Source organism: Microcaecilia unicolor, chromosome 3, assembly GCF_901765095.1.
Source record: "Microcaecilia unicolor chromosome 3, aMicUni1.1, whole genome shotgun sequence".
In the NCBI taxonomy this organism is placed as follows: Eukaryota; Metazoa; Chordata; class Amphibia; order Gymnophiona; family Siphonopidae; genus Microcaecilia; species Microcaecilia unicolor.
Window position 1 is genome coordinate 281,442,074 of NC_044033.1, and position 23,472 is coordinate 281,465,545.

The 23,472-nt window shown below is 43.3% G+C and overlaps 1 protein-coding gene across 3 annotated transcripts in view; it reads right to left on the reverse strand.

The window, feature by feature from the left end:
• Positions 1-23,472, reverse strand: part of SLC35F3 (solute carrier family 35 member F3) — a 416,478-nt gene that overhangs the window by 186,116 nt on the left and 206,890 nt on the right. Inside the window, exon 1 of one of the 3 annotated variants that reach the window (XM_030198125.1) lies at positions 146-592. The exons of 1 other annotated variant lie outside the window; for it this stretch is intronic. In XM_030198125.1, the coding sequence (XP_030053985.1) occupies positions 146-338 (193 nt within the window). In that variant the 5' untranslated portion in view covers positions 339-592. Of the gene's footprint in view, positions 1-145; positions 593-23,472 lie in introns of those variants that run through there. One more of the 3 variants, XM_030198126.1, reaches the window with a different exon arrangement.

Here is a 23,472-nt window from a genome sequence, read left to right on the forward strand (position 1 = left end):
ACTCAACACTTTCAGGTGTGATTGCCAGCATCATCACTGCTCACCCCTCCTCCTCCCAAAAATAACCAATGAAAAGAATTTTTCAATATAATCTCTGTCAACCCAAACATTATTTCATCATTTTTCAATCGAGTATACCACATACCAAGTTCAGCACCCCCAAGAATCCAAGAATTAGCTGGTGTTCTGAGTGTAGCTGTCCCACAGGGGAGCCTGGTGCCCACCATGCCAATTTCGCAATGGTTGCGGATGCATGAATTACCTTCCACTTTGGTGAGAGTAAGGACTGGACTGTTACAAGCACTGAGGGGGGCAACCCTCGCCGAATGTTTCTTCATGGTGAGCTTGCCGGCTCACTTGAGCTCTTCGGCCGATCGGCTACATCCTTTAGCCGGTTGCAGCAGCCCTCTCCTTCTTCGTTTCCCCATGCACAGCACACAACTCTTGCCCTGCTTGTCGCACTTTCTCTGCTTGTCTGCTTAGGCATGCATCAGCCAATGACTGCATGCCCTCCCCCCTCCTTTTACCCTGCTTCTGTTTCTGCCTGTCTCACTCACTCTGGCTGCCCATGTCTGCGGCAGCCAACGACTGCCTGCCTCTCATACACACAGCCAGTGTGCATCGAGGCTGCTGCAAAGAGACACGTCACTGGCAAAGCCCACACCCCTGCAAGTACTCTCTGCAAGCTTCTTGCTGTGCCCAAGCCAAGCTGCAGATGCTTGTTAAAAAGGACTCACATTCTGCAGATATCTTACATACTGGAGGCAGTTAATACACCAAGAGCACTGAACAAACATAATTTAAGCTTTTTCGGCAGGATTTCTTTATTTTGTGAGTGGAAACCTCCACAGTTTCTGTTAATTCCTTTGGATTTAGGCCAATTGGGAGCTAAACAACACCCAGTTGGTTTCTACAGTTATGTCTGGACAAAGTCTACTCTTTTCTGTAATTTAGGAGGCAATTGTAGAAGGTTTATGTGTGAAACATGCCATTTGGTCTGATACTGTTTCATGATAGTCCTATTATTAGGATTCAATTGGTCATCTCCAAGTTTACTTGGTTGATTGCATACTTGCTTCAATTTGGTCATTTTACTATTAACAAAATGTAAGTTTAATCTCGAGCTGCACCTGTTGTGCACCGCCTTGGGTGAATCTTTTCCTAAAGGCAGTTAATAAATTCCAACAAATAAATAAATCAGCAAATGTGTATAAGTAGTAATGTTAGAAGAGGTGCTACATGTACATGCTACATGCAAGTACATGTCCAGCATGAAAAATTTGAAGGGAGTATGCTCTGGACATAGTTTGGGCAGACCTTAAATTGATATGTATAGTTCTTATTTTGTAATGATAATACACAGAGGGGCCGATGTTAAAACTGGGGGAATCAGGATTTTTAAAAATGCTGGCAACCATGGGTAAAACAACACTGGCACTGAATATCCAGGAATCAGTGCTGAACTTTTTGTCCAGTATCACTGTTTACTGGATAAACTCCAGCTCTGCCCAAACTCCACTCAAGGACCACCCAGTACTCTCTGGATAGTACCGAGACAAATATTCAATAGCACTGTCCAGTTAGTACCAGTGAATATTCTGAAGGCTTGCACTTTTGTGGTTAGCAGCATCCCATCAGCATTTGAACCTGCTCCAAGACATGCATAACTGTCAGCTAACTGCTTGTGTAACCCCTGGTTAGACTGGTAAACATTGAAAGGGGAGTGACTGGGAGATATCTGATTTGGAGAGAGACCCAGCCCAGGGAAGGGTGTTAGAAGTCAAATGCAGTAAAATAATGCCCTGATTTATAGAGTTACAGCTTGGGATGAGTTTGGGAAGGAAATAAAATGACAGAATTAGAACAGGAAAGTGTCCTTGGTTGCCTAGGACTTGAGTTGCCTACGAGCCCCCTGCCAAGTGACCCACAGAAGATTAAGGGAGAGTACTGAAGCGCCAACTCCAGTTTGGCCAACCCACAGGGATAGCTGCTATCAAACTTGTAGCATAAGTACAAGTATTACCATACTGGGAAAGACCAAAGGTCCATCAAGCCAAGCATCCTGTTTCCAAAAGTGGCCAATCCAGGTCACAATATACCTGGCAAGATCCCAAAAAAGTACAAAACATTTTATACTGCTTATCCCAGAAATAGTGGATTTTCCCCGTCCATTCAATAACGGTCTATGGACTTTTCTTTTAGGAAGCCGTCCAAAACTTTTTAAAACTCTGCTAAGCTAACCACCTTTACCACATTCTCTGACAACGAATTCCAGAGTTTAATTATACATTGAGTGAAGAAACATTTTCTCTGATTCGTTTTAAATTTACTACATTGTAGCTTCATCGCATGCCCCCTAGTCCTAGTATTTTTGGAAAGCGTAAACAGACGCTTCACATCTACCCATTCAACTCCACTCATTATTTTATAGACTTCTATCATATCTCCCCTCAGCTGCCTTTTCTCCAAGCTGAAGAGCCCTAGCTGCTTTACCCTTTCCTCATAGGGAAGTTGTCCCATCCCCTTTATCATTTTCATTGCCCTTCTCTGCACCTTTTCTAATTCCACTATATCTTTTTTGAGATGTGGCGACTAGAATTGAACACAATATTAGAGGTGCAGTCGCACCATGGAGCGATACAAAGGCATTATAACATCCTCATTTTTGTTTTCCATTTCTTTCCTAATAATACCTAACATTCTATTTGCTTTCTTAGCCACAGCAGCACACTGAGCAGAAGGTTTCAACGTATCATCAACGACGACACCTAGATCCCTTTTTTGGTCCATGACTCCTAACTTGGAACCTTGCATGACGTAGTTATAATTCGGGTTCCTCTTTCCCACATGCATCACTTTGCACTTGCTCACATTAAACGTCATCTGCCATTTAGACACCCAGTCTCATAAGGTCCTCTTGTAATTTTTCACAATCCTCCCGTGATTTAACAACTTTGAATAACTTTGTGTCATCAGCAAATTTAATTACCTCACTAGTTACTCCCATCTCTAGGTTATTTATAAATATGTTAATAAGTAGTGGTCCCAGCACAAACCCCTGAGGAACCCCACTAATTACTCTTCTCCGTTGAGAATACTGACTATTTAACCCTACTCTCTGTTTTCTATCTTTTAACCAGTTTTTAATCCACAATAGGACAGTACCTCCTAACCCATGACTCTCCGATTTTCCTCTGGAGTCTACTAGTGAAAAAGGCCTGTTTCTGACAGAAATGAAACGGGCGCTAGCAAGGTTTTCCTCGGAGTGTGTATGTTTGAGAGAGTGTTTGTCAGATTGACTGTGTAAGAGAGAGTGAATGTGCGAGTGTGTGTGTGTGTGTGTGTGAGAGAGAGAGAGTGAGACTGGGTGCGAGTGTGTCCATGAGAGAGAGAGTGTGTGTGTGTGAGAATCAGAGTGTGTGCCAGGGGCCCCTCCCTCCTCCCTCCCAGTTCCAGGGTCCCCCCCTCCAGCCCTCCCTCCGTCCCTCCGAGTTCCAGGGTCATCCCCCCTCCCTCCGAGTTCCAGGGTCCCTTCCAGTTTCAGGGTCCCCCCACCCTCCCTCAGAGTTTCAGGGTCCCCACCCTCCCAGTTCCAGGGTCACCTTCCCTCCCTAGGAAGCAGAGCTTCAAAGAAAGTGCATGAAAGTGGAGAAAAACCCTCAGAAACCTGGGACAAACTGTCGCAGGTTTAGAGCGAGGTTACTAATAACAGAAGTAACAGACAACCAGATTCTATCACTGGGTATAAAAATCTCCACAAGCTAATTTTTTAGAATTTTTTCAAACATTTGCTTTAACTAGAAATGTGATTCTTAATTGCTGAACTGTTAAATTTACGGCATCACTTAGCTTAATAGTGGGAATAAAGCACTCTTATCTTTGTGTTCGACGGGGGCTACCTCCGTTTCACCCCAACATCAAGGCTTCATCAGGAACAGAGCGCTAAATCATGATGCTGAAAATCTACAAAATAATCAAATTGAAAATTAAACTTGAGCAGAAAAGAATCAAAAAATACACACAGACACAGTCACACTTGGATCCGCTTACAGCTAAACGGAGCACCATACACTTCAAAATGGCGTCTCAGCATCATCAATAGATCATCTGATAATTATAAATCTATTGATGACGCTGAGACGCCATTTTGAAGTGTATGGTGCTCCGTTTAGCTGTAAGCGGATCCAAGTGTGACTGTGTCTGTGTGTATTTTTTTATTCTTTTCTGCTCAAGTTTAATTTTCAATTTGATTATTTTGTAGATTTTCAGCATCATGATTTAGCGCTCTGTTCCTGATGAAGCCTTGATGTTGGGGTGAAACGGAGGTGGCCCCCGTCGAACACAAAGATAAGAGTGCTTTATTCCCACTATTAAGCTAAGTGATGCCGTAAATTTAACAGTTCAGCAATTAAGAATCACATTTCTAGTTAAAGCAAATGTTTGAAAAAATTCTAAAAAATTAGCTCGTGGAGTTTTTTTATACCCAGTGATAGAATCTGGGCGTGTGTTACTTCTGTTATTAGTAACCTCGCTCTAAACCTGCGACAGTTTGTCGCAGGTTTCTGAGGGTTTTTCTCCACTTTCATGCACTTTCTTTGAAGCTCTGCTTCCTAGAGTTATTGTATATTTTGTATCATACTACGAGCTTTTTGACTCTAGTCAATACTGCAACCTTTGTTGCCTTTTCGAGCTAAGAAAATAGCAGTATGTCACAGAATCCTTGGAACTCCGGTTTCAGTTTTTCTAATGAACGAGTTAAGGATCTGCTTAGCTTCTCTACTGAATTTAACACTGAACAGCTTAGCTCTACCACTAATGGAGGGTGGAATGACATTACTTTGAAAAATAAAAATATAATCAAAATAGAATTGAATAGTGGTCTCCTTATAGAATATTGTAAAAAAGAAATAATTCCTAGGGGACTTTGAATGAATAAAGCTCCACAATGTTTTGTGGATGATAAGGAATTCATATATAAATGGAATAAAATCCTTAATAAATGCTCTCTAGATCTCATGCTCCTTATTATAGAGAAAAGCCAACTTTGCCTCAATAAGTTAAAGGAAGAACTTGATCAACATCTAGTGAATCTTAAGAACAGTGTATCTCTGGCTGAATTTGAAAAACAACATTTGAGTTTTAAGGATAACATAGATAAATTTAAAGATAGCATTAAGAAATCCAAACTCAAAAAATTTGCAAGGGATGAAAAAGATTATAATTCAAATAATATTTACCCTTGGATGTCAGTTGAAGAACCTGAATCTGCTACGAATAAAAAAGTTAAGATTTCACAGCTCATCGTCATCTAGTAGCAGTGACGACTCTGCAGATCGTAACACTAGACAGTCTTTTTTAGGCAACAGAAGTCAGAGGTGAGGAAGAACCAATCGGAGAGGGGACATAAATCAGAGTAGCAGACCGTGGACCCGGTCTCAAAAATAACAGCAGTAGTAATAAATCTGTCTAATCGCAGCTTAACAACTATAGAAGAGAAGACTTTATCAAAGGGTCTGTCTTTCGTTCCTACATCCCATTTCAGTGAGTTTCAGTTTAACATTGATCTGGAAAAATTCCTACGAAAGTTACAACTTAAAGATTTTTTTCATGAACGTGTAGAGACCTGTGATCGCACGATTATTAAACCAAAATCGGTCTGGAAGCCCTCCACTCCACCAGCTCCAGCTTTAGCCACCTTTAAAACTATGATCATACAAGATTTGGAAACTTTAAAAACAAAGAATAGACGATTTTTTCACAAGCGATTTAATTTATCTAAAGAAGAAATGATTGCATTAAAAACATTACAAAATGATGAAGATATTATTATAAAAAGAGCGGATAAGGGTGGTGCGGTTGTATTACTCAATCGCAGTGATTATATCAATGAAGGACTTAGACAGTTGAATGACACGAAGTCCTACAAGAAGTTAGCATTGAACCCCACGAAAAGGTTGCAATCATTAATCAAACGGGTCACGAATACAGCATTAAATCAAGGCATCATCACATTAAAAGATAAAAAATTTTTGAGCAAAGAAAATCCTATTGTTCCTGTGATGTACTTTTTGCCAAAAGTTCACAAACAGTTAATTAATCCCCCAGGCAGACCAATTCTGTCAGGGAGAAATTCTGTCTTAGAGCCACTGTCATCATTTGTTGATGTTTTCTTAAAGACTGAAGTTTCCAAACAATCGTCATATATCAGGGACAGCACACATTTTTTATGCAAATTAGGCGAGGTTGATCTAGAGCAGCATCAAGTAATAATGGTTACTCTTGATGTCTGCTCTTTGTATACATCGATCCCTCAAGAAGACGCTTTGCAAACAGTACAGAACATACTTGACAAGAGAGAGAGACCACACCAGATACCAACTGAGTTTTTATTAACACTTGCAAGGATTGCAATGAAGGAAAATTACTTTATGTTTAACAACAAATTTTATTTACAGATCAGTGGGGTTGCGATGGGGGCAACATTTGCTCCCTCCATCGCAAATCTTTACATGTCAGAATTTGAGAAGGAATGGATTGATCAATCTCCTTTCTCTGAAGTTATCATCACATGGTGGCGTTATATCGATGATGTCTTCATGTTATGGGGAGGTTCTCTTTCAGAGCTAAGTAACTTTATGATGTGGCTCAACAGTTGCAATAGTGATGTTCAATTCACAGAGCAACATTCTACAGAATTGATTCACTATTTAGATGTAGAAGTGAGACTTGTTCAAGATCGTTTTGTTACAAAGGTCTATAAAAAGAGCACAGATAGAAATACATTCCTTCATAATTCCAGTTGCCATCCAGTACAACTGAAGAATAGCCTTCCTTTATCTTAAATGCTAAGATTGAGACGCATCTGCACAGATCTTTCCACCTTTAAACAACAAGCAAAGAATTTAATGGATGATTTGGTTGACAGAGGCTATTCCAGAACAATACTTAAAAAAAGCTTACCGTAGAGCCAAATTTAATAGTAGAGAGTTGCTTCTGTCCACCACCACCAAAGATAAGGATAATGAAGAGATGTTCACCATGGTTATGCAATACAATCAGACCAGTCCACATCTAACTAGATTAATTAGGAATAGATGGGAAATCATACAATCAATTCCTGCCTTCAAGAACGTTAATTTACGCATTGCATATGCAAGGTGCAACAATATGAAAGAGTTGATCAGCCCGGCAAATCTTAAAACTGTGAGAAAACAAAATGCCAAACAATTGCATGGTCATTTTAAATGTGGCCTTGTCAAATTTGTTCTATTACCAAGCAAGTCAAACAGATATTTAATCCAAAGACGAAAAAATATAATGCTTTGCGTCATTTCACCAACTGCCTGTCAGATTAGGTTGTTTATGTAATCAGCTGTCCCTGTAAGAAATCTTATGTGGGAATGACCACCAGAGTGTTAAAAGTTAGAATATTGGAACATCGATCAAATATTCGTAGACAAGCTGTAAAAGAGCCCATGGTAGTGCATTGCATTGAGAAAAATCACAAATTTGAAGATCTTCAATGCTATGTAATTGACAGAATTGATGCATCGAATAGAGGCGGTGATCGAAAGTTAAGATTACAGAGACGAGAGGCTCGGTGGATCTTTGATTTGGATTCATTGGAACCCAATGGTCTTAATAGTTCTATTGACTGGCATGTTTTTTATTAGCCTATTAGCAAATCATTATAACAAGCTAATTGAGGACTTTATAATTATCAGATGATCTATTGATGACGCTGAGACGCCATTTTGAAGTGTATGGTGCTCCGTTTAGCTGTAAGCGGATCCAAGTGTGACTGTGTCTGTGTGTATTTTTTGATTCTTTTCTGCTCAAGTTTAATTTTCAATTTGATTATTTTGTAGATTTTCAGCATCATGATTTAGCACTCTGTTCCTGATGAAACCTTGATGTTGGGGTGAAACGGAGGTGGCCCCCGTCGAACACAAAGATAAGAGTGCTTTATTCCCACTATTAAGCTAAGTGATGCCGTAAATTTAACAGTTCAGCAATTAAGAATCACATTTCTAGTTAAAGCAAATGTTTAAAAAATTCTAAAAAATTAGCTTGTGGAGTTTTTTATACCCAGTGATAGAATCTGGGCTTGTGTTACTTCTGTTATTAGTAACCTCGCTCTAAACCTGCGACAGTTTGTCCCAGGTTTCTGAGGGTTTTTCTCTACTTTCATGCACTTTCTTTGAAGCTCTGCTTCCTAGAGTCATTGTATATTTTGTATCATACTACAAGCTTTTTGACTCTAGTCGATACTGCAACCTTTGTTGTCTTTTCACCTTCCCTCCCTCCCTCCCAGTTCCATAGTCCCCCTCCCAGTTCAAGGGTCCCTCCCTCCCAGTTTCACGGTCCTGTCTCCTCCCTGCTTGGGGAGGGGGGTTGCTATTTGCTGTCAACCTAAGGAGACATTGCTTCTGGCGTCCAGCAGCTAAGTCCTGTCATGACCCACAGGCAGCTGGAGCTCCCTCATACTCTTTCAGTGACACACATTGACAGGCAACATGGGCACTTACCTGGATAAACTTTGTGTTGTTGACAAATGATCTGAAAATACAGAGTTTAAAATTGCTGTTTCTACCAGGTAGAATAAGTTTTAAAGCTGTTTTAGAGATATTTAATTTAGATATCATGATATTCATATGTACAGATGGGTAGATTTCAAATAAATTAAAAAGGTGTGCAGTAAGAAACCAAAAACAAAAACCTTTTGTCTTTTACCTGTTAAGGTGCAGTTTATCCAGTAGAAACAGCTTTAGACGTGTTTCAGAAGGAAGAAGAAAAAAAAAAGACAATGTGGATCAGCAGCTCCTAGGTGTGCTTGGTTTTTAGTGTATGGGAATGACGGCTGTGTTGGGGAGTGGAAACAGAGATTAACCAATGAGCTTCCTTGCTTACATTGTAGTTAATTGGGCCACTTCCACTCGTGTGTAGTAATCGTCCTGCTGCATGGCCAGAGTCGGAGAGGAGAGGGGGTGTGGCGGAACGGTGAGAGAGCGGCTGCGGGATGGTGGCTGAGGGGGACTGTGGGCGGGGGGACGGGGTGCAGCGGTGATTTTGTTTGGTTTTGAGTGTATGGGAATGACGGCTGCGTTTTGGAGTGGAAACAGAGATTAACCAATGGGCTTCCTTGATTCGTTGAGTGTCAGTGCTCCGCCCTCAACGTCATCACGTTTGACGCGAGGGCGGGGCAGACACTCATGGGCAAACCAGATATCTACACCACCACAAAGGAAGACGTTTCCAGCTTGCAGGTGAGGCTTCAATAGAATGTTGGAGGTGCGTTTTAGATAGATAGATAGATAGATAGATAGATAGATAGATAGATAGATAGATAGATAGATAGATTATACATTTACAAGGAAAATGAAGGTAAAATGTGGCTCCTAGTCTCAGTACTTCTGGTTTCAATATCAAAAATTGTTTATGTTTTTTTTTGTGTTTCTTTTGAAACATCTGGAAATAGTGATATCTTTAATCCCAAAAACATTTTGTCCTTATGTTTAAAGAACATTCTAAACAGCCATTGTTTGTCTGGCAATAAAGCAACTGTGGCTACCACGGTTGCCGCAGTTGCTTGTTCAGTATCAGACATTTCCAAAAGATTTGTCACATTTAAGGAATCTTGTTGTTGTTGTAATTGCTCTTGTATTTTAGAAGGCACATAATAAACTTGAGTAACAGGTGGTAGATTTATCTCTGGTATTGTTACGTCCCTCACCTGGTGCCAGGCCTGCACGGCCAATTCGCTGGCAAGTTGTGGCCCGGCGAAGATAGCCGGCCATCTTGGTGTTGGTTAGCTTCAGGAAGGAAGGAGGGTCTGTTTCTGTTTCCTATTTCTGGCAACCATCATCTGGGTTGGATCAATGGCCGCAGTATGAAGGGGTGGAGCAGATGGAAGTGGAAGGGGAAGGAGTGAGGAGGCTCAAGAGCAAAAGGAGACAGAACAGAGCCTTGCCTTTACTACTTCCCCAGAGAGAGAGAAGAGAAAGGTTAGTGCCCCCTGAAAAATGGAGGAGAGAAAAAGACTACACTACCCAGCAGCCCCGGCGCAAGCCCTGGTATAGAGATTACCTTCCCCAGCAGGTCACAGGGGAGAACTCTGACAAGGCAAGCGAGGGGCCCCTGGAGGGTAATCAAGTGAAAGAGGAACAGCTGAAAAGTGGGTGGGACGAGGAACCCATGGAGTGGCAGGAGGCTGAGGAGAGGGAGGGAGAGGAGAACCCAGAGGAGCCGATGGACCTCACAGCCTGGGCTCATTCCTTAGGAAAAAAGCTGAAAAAGCAGGTGAACTCGTGGTATGGCAGCTGGGAAGCAAGGGGAAAGAGAAAGGGTCATGAGGGAGAAGGGTCAGTGTATTGAGAGAGTGACCCAAGAACGGGTGGGACCTTTTTTCTTCCCAAAGCGAGTTCAGGCTGTTATGAACTGTGTGTTAAAGGTGCTGTTTGAAGAGGGATTATTGCCTCCCCCTGTGTGAACTGTTCACAGCGGGAGGAAGGTGGTTGTGAGAAAGTGTTTGCTCAAGTCGGAAGAAGTGGTTTATTGGGAACTGTTTATTGGGACTGTTTGCCAAAGCACCAGGAAGAAACCGGGAGCAGTTTCTTTCTTTTTCTTGTGTTTTTTTTTTATTGCCCTTCACGGACATTCTTCCCCTTTTCAAAGGGGAGGGGGAGAAGGAAAGCCGGGGCTGTAGACTGCTTAAGGTGGAAAAAACTGAGTTCTGGAAACAGTGGAGTGGAGTTGGGTTTACCCCTGCTGTGCTAGTGCCCAGAGAGGAGAAACAAAGGGGATTGTGTGTTGGATGCCTGCTTTATTTTTGTGTGAAACTGCTGGACTGTGAATCCCAGAAGGACAATAAGGAGACTTGCTGATTTTCTTTTGAGTTTGATTTCTGCAAGCCCTGCCTTGTGGACTACAGTGGGCTAGGAGGTTGGGACGTGAATCCTGGTTTGTAGCCGGATTGTCCAAGGCAGAGACATCTTTCACAGCAGCCATCTTGGATAGATCAGGTCCTGGGAAGCCATCTTGGAGTAATGAGGTTAGGAAGGAAGCCCATATTTGGACGTAGACACCTCTGCTAATGGGGGCAGCCATCTTGAATCAACTGCACATGCTTGAGCCTAATTACTCCACTACTTAAGGCCCTGCCTTCAGTCCTTCGTTGCTTCGACCTCAATTGTTTCAGAGGTCCATGCCGGAGTTACATAAGTACATAAGTACATAAGTAATGCCATACTGGGAAAAGACCAAGGGTCCATCGAGCCCAGCATCCTGTCCACGACAGCGGCCAATCCAGGCCAAGGGCACCTGGCAAGCTTCCCAAACATACAAACATTCTATACATGTTATTCCTGGAATTTTGGAGTTTTCCAAGTCCGTTTAGTAGCGGTTTATGGACTTGTCCTTTAGGAAACCGTCCAACCCCTTTTTAAACTCTGCTAAGCTAACCGCCTTCACCACTTTCTCCGGCAACGAATTCCAAAGTTTAATTACACGTTGGGTGAAGAAACATTTTCTCCGATTTGTTTTAAATTTACTACACTGTAGTTTCATCGCATGCCCCCTAGTCCTAGTATTTTTGGAAAGCGTGAACAGACGCTTCACATCCACCTGTTCCACTCCACTCATTATTTTATATACCTCTATCATGTCTCCCCTCAGCCGTCTCTTCTCCAAGCTGTATAGCCCTAGCCTCCTTAGTCTTTCTTCATAGGGAAGTCGTCCCATCCCCGCTATCATTTTAGTCGCCCTTCGCTGCACCTTTTCCAATTCTACTATATCTTTCTTGAGATGCGGCGACCAGAATTGAACACAATACTCAAGGTGCGGTCGCACCATGGAGCGATACAACGGCATTATAACATCCTCACACCTGTTTTCCATACCTTTCCTGATAATACCCAACATTCTATTCGCTTTCTTAGCCGCAGCAGCACACTGAGCAGAAGGTTTCAGTGTGTTATCGACGACGACACCCAGATCCCTTTCTTGGTCCGTAACTCCTCTGGCTTTCCTCAGTTCCTGTATGCCTGTGTACCAGACCGCAGCTTGTTTTCCTGACCACGATTGTTTGCTGCCTGCCTAGACCTTGGACTGGTTTGACTACTCTTTCCCCTACGGATTACTTGGCTATTGGACTGTGTCTGCTTGCCCGTCAGCCTGGTCAGCGGCTGTGCAACCCCGCCGGTTCCAGAAGTCCTGATGGCCACCTGCAGCTGGGAGCTCAACTCTTGGTGAACGGTGGTCGCTTCCCAGGTGAAGCTCTAGGGGTTGTCTGGCTGCCTGACCGAGTGCGGCGTCACTCCATCTCTGCTGTGCTCAGTCAGGGCACAGGGGCTCACTACTACCGGGTCATAACAGGTATCTCCAAAATTTCTTTAAAATAGTGTTGTATCATCTCCAATGGTTTTATCATTTTAACTTTTGGAAAGTTTATAAATTTTAAATTGTATCTTCGCATGTGGTTCTCATAAATTTCCATTTTATTCCTAAAGTTTGTAATATCTTTCAATATAATAGTTTAAGTATTCTCCACCTTTATAACTTTTTCTTCTACCTTGTCAATCATTTCAATTTCAGTTTCACTTTTCTCCATTTTTTTTTCAATAACATTAACTTTTTGAGCCGGCTTCCTGCTTTAATATACCTAAAAAATTTGTACTATGTGTTTTTGCCTCCAACGCAATCTTCCTTATCAGCGCTTTGCATTTCATTTGACATTCCTGATGCTGTTTCTTATTATTTTCAGTCGGTTCCTTCTTCCATTTTCTGAAAGATTTTCTTTTAGCTCTAATAGCTTCCTTTACCTCACTTTTTAACCATGCCGGCTGTCATTCGGTCTTCTGTCCTCCTTTATAAATATGCGGAATATATTTGGCCTGGGCTTCCAGGATGGTGTTTTTGAACAGCATCCATGCCTGATGTAAATTTTTGACCCTCACAGTTGCTCCTCTAAGTTTTTTTTCACCGTTCTTCTCATTTTATCATAGTCTCCTTCTTTAAAGTTAAATACTAACATATTTGATTTCCTTTGTATGCTTACTTCAAAGCTAATATCAAATCTGATCATATTATGATCACTGTTATCAAGCAGCCCCAGCACCATTACCTCCCGTACCAGATCATGCGCTCCACTAAGGACTAGGTCTAGAATTTTTCCTTCTCTCGTCGGCTCCTGTACCAGTTGCTCCATAAAGCTGTCCTTGATTTCATCAAGGAATTTTACCTCCCAAGCGTTCCCCGATGTTACATTTACCCAGTCAATATCAGGGTAATTGAAATCACCCATTATTATTGTGTTGCCCAGTTTGTTTATGTCCCTAATTTATAAGTACATAAGTACATAAGTAATGCCATACTGGGAAAAGACCAAGGGTCCATCGAGCCCAGCATCTTGTCCACGACAGCGGCCAATCCAGGCCAAGGGCACCTGGCAAGCTTCCCAAATGTACAAACATTCTATACATGTTATTCCTGGGATTTTGGATTTTTCCAAGTCCGTTTAGTAGCGGTTTATGGACTTGTCCTTTAGGAAATCGTCCAACCCCTTTTTAAACTCTGCTAAGCTAACCGCCTTCACCACATTTTCCAGCAATGAATTCCAGAGTTTAATTACACGTTGGGTGAAGAAAAATTTTCTCCGATTTGTTTTAAATTTACTACACTGTAGTTTAATTGCATGCCCCCTAGTCCTAGTATTTTTGGAAAGCGTGAACAGACGCTTCACATCCACCTGTTCCACTCCACTCATTATTTTATATACCTCTATCATGTCTCCCCTCAGTCGTCTCTTCTCAAAGCTGAATAGCCCTAGCCTCCTTAGTCTTTCTTCATAGGGAAGTCATCCCATCCCCGCTATCATTTTAGTCGCCCTTCGCTGCACCTTTTCCAATTCTACTATATCTTTCTTGAGATGCGGCGACCAGAATTGAACACAATACTCAAGGTGCGGTCGCACCATGGAGTGATACAACGGCATTATAACATCCTCACACCTATTTTCCATACCTTTCCTAATAATACCCAACATTCTATTTGCTTTCCTAGCCGCAGCAGCACACTGAGCAGAAGGTTTCAGTGTGTTATCGACGACGACACCCAGATCCCTTTCTTGGTCCGTAACTCCTAACATGGAACCTTGCATGACGTAGCTATAATTCGGGTTCTTTTTTCCCACATGCATCACCTTGCACTTGCTCACATTAAATGACATCTGCCATTTAGCCGCCCAGTCTTCCAGTCTCGTAAGGTCCTCTTGTAATTTTTCACAATCCTGTCGCGAGTTAACGACTTTGAATAACTTTGTGTCATCAGCAAATTTAATTACCTCGCTAGTTACTCCCATCTCTAAATCATTTATAAATATATTAAAAAGCAGCGGTCCTAGCACAGACCCCTGAGGAACCCCACTAACTACCCTTCTCCATTGTGAATACTGCCCATTTAACCCCACTCTCTGTTTCCTATCCTTCAACCAGTTTTTAATCCACAATAGGACATTTCCTCCTATCCCATGACCCTCCAATTTCCTCTGTAGCCTTTCATGAGGTACCTTGTCAAACGCCTTTTGAAAATCCAGATACACAATATCAACCGGCTCCCCTTTGTCCACATGTTTGTTTACTCCTTCAAAGAATTGAAGTAAATTGGTCAGGCAAGATTTCCCCACACAAAAGCCGTGCTGACTCGGTCTCAGTAATCCATGTCCTCGGATGTGCTCTGTAATTTTGTTTTTAATAATAGCCTCTACCATTTTCCCCGGCACCGACGTCAGACTCACCGGTCTATAATTTCCCGGATCTCCCCTGCAGCCTTTTTAAAAAATGGGTGTTACATTGGCCACCCTCCAATCTTCCGGTACCACGCTCGATTTTAAGGATAAGTTGCATATCACTAGCAGTAGCTCCGCAAGCTCATTTTTCAGTTCTATCAGTACTCTAGGATGAATACCATCCGGTCCAGGAGATTTGCTACTCTTCAGTTTGCCGAACTGCCCCATTACGTCCTCCAGGTTTACCGTGAAGTCAGTAAGTTTCTCCGACTCGTCCGCTTGAAATACCATTTCCGACACCAGTATCCCACCCAAATCTTCCTCGGTGAAGACCGAAGCAAAGAATTCATTCAGTCTCTCCGCTACGTCTTTGTCTTCCTTGATTGCCCCTTTTACCCCTCGGTCATCCAGTGGCCCAACCGATTCTTTTGCCGGCTTCCTGCTTTTAATATACCGAAAAAAAATTTTACTATGTTTTTTTACCTCTAATGCTATCTTTTTTTCGTAATCCCTCTTGGCCTTCTTTATCTGCGCCTTGCATTTGCTTTGACACTCCTTATGCTGCTTCTTGTTATTTTCAGACGGTTCCTTCTTCCATTTTCTGAAGGCGTTTGTTTTAGCCCTAATAGCTTCCTTCACCTCACTTTTCAACCAGGCCGGCTGTCTTTTGGAGTTCCGTCTTTCTTTTCTAATTCGCGGAATATGTATGGCCTGGGCCTCCAGGATGGTATTTTTGAACAGCGTCCACGCCTGTTGTACAGTTTTTCTCTCTCAGTTGCCTCCCTAAGTTTTTTTTTTACCGTTCTTCTCATTTTATCATAGTCTCCCTTTTTAAAGTTAAACGGTAACATATTTTACTTTCTGTGCACAGTTACTTCAAGGTCGATATCAAAACTGATCATATTATGGTCACTGTTATAAAGCGGCCCCAGTACCATAACGTCCCTCACCAGATCATGCGCTCCACTAAGGACCAAGTCTAGAATTTCCTTTAACATTTCTGCATCTGTCTGTTCATCCTGGCCAGGTGGACAGTAGTACACTCCTATCACTATCCTTTTCCCCTTTACACATGGAATTTCAATCCACAGTGATTCCAAGAAGTGTTTTGTTTCCTGCAGAATTTTCAATCTATTTGATTCAAGGCTGTCATTAATATACAATGCTACCCCTCCACCAATTCGATCCACCCTATCACTATGATATAATTTGTACCCTGGTATGACAGTGTCCCACTGGTTATCCTCCTTCCACCAGGTCTCAGAGATGCCTATTATATCTAATTTTTCATTTAGTGCAATATATTCTAACTCTCCCATCTTATTTCTTAGGCTCCTGGCATTCGCATATAGACATTTCAAAGTATGTTTGTTGTTCCTATTTACATCATGCTTAAGTTATTGACAGTATTAATTTGCAATCATTTGTCTCATTTTTATTTTTATTTAAGGACACCTGATCTACTATGGTCTCTTTTGCAACCTCACTATCAAGATATCTTCCCTGTTTTGGTGATATCTTTGAAAGATACCTTATCCCGAACCATGCGCTTTTGAGCAACTGTCGGCCTTCCCCCCATTTCTAGTTTAAAAGCTGCTCTATCTCCTTTTTAAATGCCGATGCCAGCAGCCTGGTCCCACCCTGGTTAAGGTGGAGCCCATCCTTTCAGAATAGGCTCCCCCTTCCCCAGAATGTTGCCCAGTTCCTAACAAATCTAAAACCCTCCTCCCTGCACCATCGTCTCATCCATACATTGAGACTCCGGAGCTCTGCCTGTCTCTTGGGCCCTTGAGCTTTCTACCTAAGAGCCTAAATTGGCTTCCAGAACCTCTCTCCCACATTTTCCTATGTCATCGGTACCCACATGTACCAAGACAGCTGGCTCCTCCCAAGCACTATCTAAAATCCTATCTAGGTGACGAGTGAGGTCTGCCACCTTCGCACCAGGCAGGCAAGTCACCAGGCGATCCTGATTTCCACCAGCCACCCAGCTATCTATATGCCTAATGATTGAATCACCAACTACAACAGCTGTCCTAACCTTTCCCTCCCTGGCAGCACTTGGAGACATATCCTTGGTGCAAGAGGATAGTACATGCCCTGGTAGGCAGGTCCTAAACTAGATCCTGCAGTGCCTGCTAGATTCTATATGTTAATGCTGTGGTACAAAGTTTTTGAAACTAAGTGGAAAAGACTATGGAGATTAGTGATAAAATTGCTTTTTATATTTTTATTTTGCCTAACACTAATCTACAATTCCTCCTTTAAACCCCAATCTTTAAGCCAAGGAACAGAAAATAACTGCCTTTTAGAACAAGAGTTTTTGGTGGTTTAGTTTCTACCTCTAGAAAAGGTTTCAGCAGCCAGTAAAAGAGCCAGAACTTTGGGCGGATTGGGGAGACTAGCCTGTAAATGGGGCTCAGGGTAGGATGCGGTCTACCCATGGCCGGGTGTTACCTGCAAAATCATATCCATGAAAGAAAAGATCGCTGTAAAGAGATCCAGACCTGATGGTAACAGAGATTATCATGAGGAGAAATCACTCTTGGGGTTACATCTGGCTGCAGGATAGGCATAACAAGGTTGTGCCTATAAGTATAGCCTAGTAAAGGAACTACTTCTTGCAAAACTCCTGGTGGGTGTAGGGGAAGATTTGCCCACAGATGACTGAAGTCTGACCCAGAGTTATAGGAACATTTACTTCACTGACTGTGTTAAAAAATCACTGAAGCAAAGGTTGCTATTTGTTGAAGTTGCAAATAAAGTTCAAGTTATTATTAAGTCTCCTGAAGTGTTGCATGGATCCTGGACTGACCAGTTGAGCAGAATCTCGAATCATATATGTGTCTCCCAAAGACTCCAACTGTTATTGCGGACCATCACCTATCCCAATTTGACTGTAAGGGAGTGTGGGAGAAAGTGGGTGCACATGGCCTAAGAGTGAGCAGAAGCTGTGGAGCTGAAGCATTGTGAGAGTGCTCCTCTGTGGCTTGATCTGGAGTTAACTCAAGTGAGACTCAGGTTATACTTGCATATATATGAACATAACATATCATAAGAACATAAGTGTTGCCATACTGGGACAGACCAAAGTCCATCAAGCCCAGTATCTTGTTTCCAATCCAAGTCACAAGTAGCTAGCAAGATTCCAAAATAGTGAAAAAGTGGATTTTCCCAGGCTTATAGACTTTTAGGAAATTATCCACACTTTACACCCTGCTAAGCTAACTGCTTTTACCACATTCTCTGGCAATGAAATCCAGAGCTTAATTACACATTGAGTGAAGAAATATTTTCTCCGATTTTGTTTTACATTTACTACTTAGTAGCTTCATTGTGTGCTCCCTAGTCCTTGTATTTTTGGAAAGAGTAAACAAGCAATTCACATCTACCTGTTCCACTCCACACAGTAACAGCAGCAGCCCGAGGTTGCCATCTCCCTTCAGATTTCTACCTCCAACCACTGACACAACTCTCAGAATTAAGGAGGCTCTGTGCAACACATCTGGACATCTGGCTATGAGTTATCAAGTCTTAAGAGGCCTGACAGCAAAAGCCAAAGTAAAAACTAAATAGTTACTGTAGCAGATGAAGACACTTTCAGCAGGACAAGCACACCTTTAAAAGAGCCTTCTGCACTGAATTTGTTTAAACTAGAAAAGCTAAGCTGTGAAAAAAGCAGATTTGGGTAAGTTAATCAAACCAGAAAGGCAAGTGAATCAAGTAACTGACTGTATCAATCTGGATGTTAATTGGTCTGCACACAAGCGAGCTTTCAGCTAAGAAAAGCAATGTTTGGGACTGTTTAAGTGCATTAATTAGAAGAACTGTTTGTGCAAAAACAGAAGATTTTGTGGAAGTTTAAAACCAGTGTTCAAGTGCTAGCATTCCTCGCTGACCACATGCCAAAGAGCAAGTCAAGTACCTTCCTATTGTCCTTCAAATACCTCTCACTGATCAAGAGCAACCCCTCCCCTCTGGACCCACTTGCAGTAATCAAAGAGCCAGAGAGGTCAGAAGGAGAAACTGTTTTTGTATTGGCAAATCCAGTGCTTTTTTTGTGCCAGTATGCGCCGGTACAGCGTACCAGCACCTTTTATGTAGGTCCCCTCCCCGACCCAGTCCCCAACTGCTTACCAGCTCCATGCCAACGACCCTCTTCTCCTGCCACCCGGCACAGCCTTTAAAAAAATCTACGAAGCGGCAGAGCGATGCCTCGCGTCTGCCTGTAAAAGAAGAAAAATCGCCTCATTGGCCGACCTTCCCTCACTGTGTTCCACCCTTGCGGAAATAGGAAGTTACATCAGAGGGCGGGACACAGTGAGGGAAGGCCAGCCGACAAGACGATTTTTCTTCTTTTACAGGATGATGCGAGGCACCGCTCCGCCGCTTCATAGATTTTTTAAAAATGAATTCCAGAGTTTAATTACATATTGGGTGAAGAAAAATTTTCTCCGATTTGTTTTAAATTTACTACACTGTAGTTTCATCGCATGCCCCCTAGTCCTAGTATTTTTGGAAAGCGTGAACAGATGCTTCACATCCACCTGTTCCACTCCACTCATTATTTTATATACCTCTATCATGTCTCCCCTCATCCGTCTCTTCTCCAAGCTGAATAGCCCTAGCCTCCTTAGTCTTTCTTCATAGGGAAGTCGTCCCATCCCCGCTATCATTTTAGTCGCCCTTCGCTGCACCTTTTCCAATTCTACTATATCTTTCTTGAGATGCGGCGACCAGAATTGAACACAATACTCAAGGTGCGGTCGCACCATGGAGCGATACAACGGCATTATAACATCCTCACACCTGTTTTCCATACCTTTCCTAATAATACCCAACATTCTATTCGCTTTCCTAGCCGCAGCAGCACACTGAGCAGAAGGTTTCAGTGGTTATCGACGACGACACCCAGATCCCTTTCTTGGTCCGTAACTCCTAACGTGGAACCTTGCATGACGTAGCTATAATTCGGGTTCTTTTTTCCCACATGCATCACCTTGCACTTGCTCACATTAAACGTCATCTGCCATTTAGCCGCCCAGTCTCCCAGTTGGGGGGGTGACAGTAGGAGAGATGGTGTTAAGTAAGTTGGTGGGGATGGGATCAGAAGAACAGGTGGTGCATTTCGAGGAGGAAAGAAGGTGGGCGGTTTCCTCCTTGGTGATATCAGGAAAAGAGGAGAAGGAGGCCTGGGTTGGTTGGTTGAGGGAGTGGGTTAAAGGGTGAAGAAGAGGAGGAGGTTTGGTGGTGAATTCGAGGTTGATCTTCTGCACCTTGTCGCGGAAGTAGCCAGCCAGTGATTGAGGAGAGAGTGAGGGGGGTGGGAGCGGAGGGCACTTTGAGGAGGGAGTTAAGGGTGGCGAAGAGACGACGAGGGTTAGAGCTGAGAGAATTAGTCAATTGGGTATAATAGTTCTGTTTGGCAAGGAATAGGGAGGCCTGGAAAGAGGATAGCATGAATTTATAATGAATGAAATCGGTATGGGTGCGAGATTTCCTCCAGAGGCATTCAGCCGATTGGGCGCAGGAGCGAAGGTATTGGATGCAAGGAGTCAGCCAGGGCTGGGGATTAGTACGCCTTGTGGGACTGGAGATGGATGGTGCAAGGGTGTCCAGGGCAGAGGACAGAGTGGTATTGTAAGCGGAGACAGCCTTGTCGACAGTCTCGGAGGACATGATGGAAGGGAGGAGATTAGAGATACTAGAGGATAATGTGGGAGGGTCAACAGCCTGGAGATTCCTGGAAGTAGTGGTTAGTGTTGGGCGGGACTGAGGGGGAGGGTGATGAAGTGTGAAGGTGATCAGGTGATGGTCTGAGAGAGGAAGAGCTGAGGCGCAGAAATTGGAGGGTGAGCAGGTAGAGGAGAGGACGAGGGCAAGACTGGCCAGTTTGGTGAGTAGGGGTGGTGGAGCTCAGTTGGAGGTTGAAGAAGGAGGTCAGAGTGAGGAACTGAGAAGCGTAAGAGTCGGATGGGTCATCAGCATGTATGTTAAAGTCTCCAAGAATGAGGGATGGGGATGAGAGTTCAAGAAAAACGGAGAGCCAGGCATCGAAATCGGTAAAGAAGGAGGAGAGGGACTTGTCAGGGGGGCGGTAAATGACTGCAACTCTGAGTGGCAGCGGGTAGAATAGACAGATGGAGTGAACTTCAAAGGATGAGAAGCAGTGAGACTGCGGTAGGAGGAGGGGTTGAATGCTGCAAGAGGGCGAAAGTAGTAACCCGACGCCTCCTCCGCGGCCAACTGGGCAGGGAGAGCGGGAGAAAAGATAACCTCCATGGCATAGGGCCGCGACTGAGGCAGAGTCGTCGGGGGTGAGCCAGGTTTCAGTTAGGGCGAGCAGTTGAAGGGAATGGGAGATGAAGAGATCATGGGTGAAGGAAAGTTTGTTGCAGATCAAGTGGGCGTTCCACAGGGCACACGAGAAGGGGAGGGAAGAGGGGGGAGGAGGGGAATAGAGATTGGAGACATCGCGGAATCGTTTGCATGGATAAGACGAGGACAGGTGTGGGGGACCTGGGTTGGGATTGATGTCTCCCATGGATAGCAGAAGAAGGAGCAAGAGAGTAGGAGGGTGGGGGAGGTAGGGCGACGAAGGCGACGAATACGGGATGCGCTTAGGAGGAATGGGGAAGGGTTAATGGCAGGAAGGAGGTTTTGAAGGTTGAGAGCTAGGAAGGAGGAGGAGGACAGGAGAGATGGTGAGGTGGTGGGGGACAGGGGTGGGTAGGGTATTGCAGTAGTGAGCAGGACGGGAGAGGACATGGATGGGCAGTGAGTTCCTGCGGTAGGCAGCGGTAGGGGGAGGGGGACAAGGTTAGGAAGGGACAGGGCAAGGAAGAGAATGTGAATAGGGGCCATGAACAGACGGATTGGGACAAGCTGGAACAGATGGCTTGGAACAAGCTAGAAGGGACGGACTGGAACAAGCTGAGTAGAACTCTTTGAGCTAGTTGTCCTGATACTTGGTCCAAGGGGAGTAGACAGAGTTGTTAGTAGTAGACCTTATGGGTGCTTTGAGATGAAAGATACGCAGATTACAGTTCTAGGTGCAAATTACAGGCATTTAAAGCGGATTACAGTTCTAAATGCAATATCATGCTATGAGATGAATGATAGGCAGATTATAGTTTAGACATGCTAGAAAGCCTGAAAAGCAATTTAAAGCGATTAGATAAAGTTTTTGAGCATTTAAAGCAATTAAAGCAAGCTTTCAGCATGCTGCAGAGCAGAAGTTTAGGATATAGCAGTCTAATCAATGGACTTGGGTATCGCTCACGGAATGTATTTTATGTAGTGGATGGCAGGGGGGATGGGGGGTCGCTGGACATGGGTGGATGGCAGGGAGGACAGGGGGGTTCGCTGGACATGGGTGGATGGAGGAGAGGGAAGGGAGAGAAAAAAAAATGTTGGACATGGATGAAGGCGAGGGAAGAGTGAGGAAGGAGATGAGATGAGGGAAAAGGAAGAGAGGAGAAAAACTGCACATGGATGTAGAAAATAGGCCAAAGATGGATCCACTGGACAGTGAAGTCTATGGAGGACCCAGCTTTTACTTACGGATGTAGGGCAAGAAATGAAGACGAAAGGAGGAAAGGAAAGAAATGAAAGGAAGCCCTGGAAACGGAGTTAAGAGGACAGATAGCAGCAGAATCAGATACTGAGCCAGCCTGATCAGAAAAACAAAGTCACAAGACAACAAAGGTAGAAAAAATCAGTTTATTTTCAATTTAGTGTCTGGAATATGTCCAATTTGAGAATTTACATCTGCTGTCTTATTTTGCACTGGGTATACTGGAGCTGTAACAGCTTACAGAAATTATTTATAATAAAAAAAAATCACGTTATTTTTTCTCCTACATTAGTGTAATATTTTTAATGATATCTGTTTATATGCGCTATGGCTGGCATAAGTGGTGTGGCAAATGTGGGTGTGGTTATAATAGGGGTGGCATCATATGTGGTGACTCCGCCCACAATGAGTACCGGCACCTTTTTTTCTACAAAAAAAGCACTGGGCAAATCTATGAACATTTTAACACTTTAAGCAAGCATAAGAAAGATTAAGAAGTGAAATTAGCTTAAAGTGCCTATTGCAGAACTGATCAGAAACTTTGAAGCAGGACATCAGAGAGAGAAGGAATCTTCCAACTCGAGTTCTTTGTGTCACTTGTATAACACCTCCCTGCTAATTACCTTGAAGGAGCTCTGAATTTGGAATCTTCTAACCTGAGTTCTCAGTGTTGCATGTGTGACACCTCCCTGCTAATTACCTTGAAAGTACTCTGAAGTTCCCCCCTCCCCTCTGCCTCCAGCCAAAGCCAGAAATAGGAGCCCTGACCATCCTCTGGGCAAGAAGGGTGGGAAGCAATTAGTTGCTAAGAGACAGATTAAGGAGGACCCTGACTCAGAGCTACTCTCCCCCCTCTCATCTCCTCTGATCATTAACTTATCACTGAAACCTGATCCAGTACTGATCTTAACAGCTGAAAGGCAAGCTGAAATAATAACACAAGACCAGAACACCAAACCCCACAACAAAGAACAACATCCAGTCATCAGAACACAGTCTTTTAGTAGCCCACAGTGAATAGAAACCAAAATCAATACCTTCAAACTACTCTTAATAATCTACTCCTTAACACTGATCCACTTAACACTAACCACCCCTCTCGCAGGAAATAACA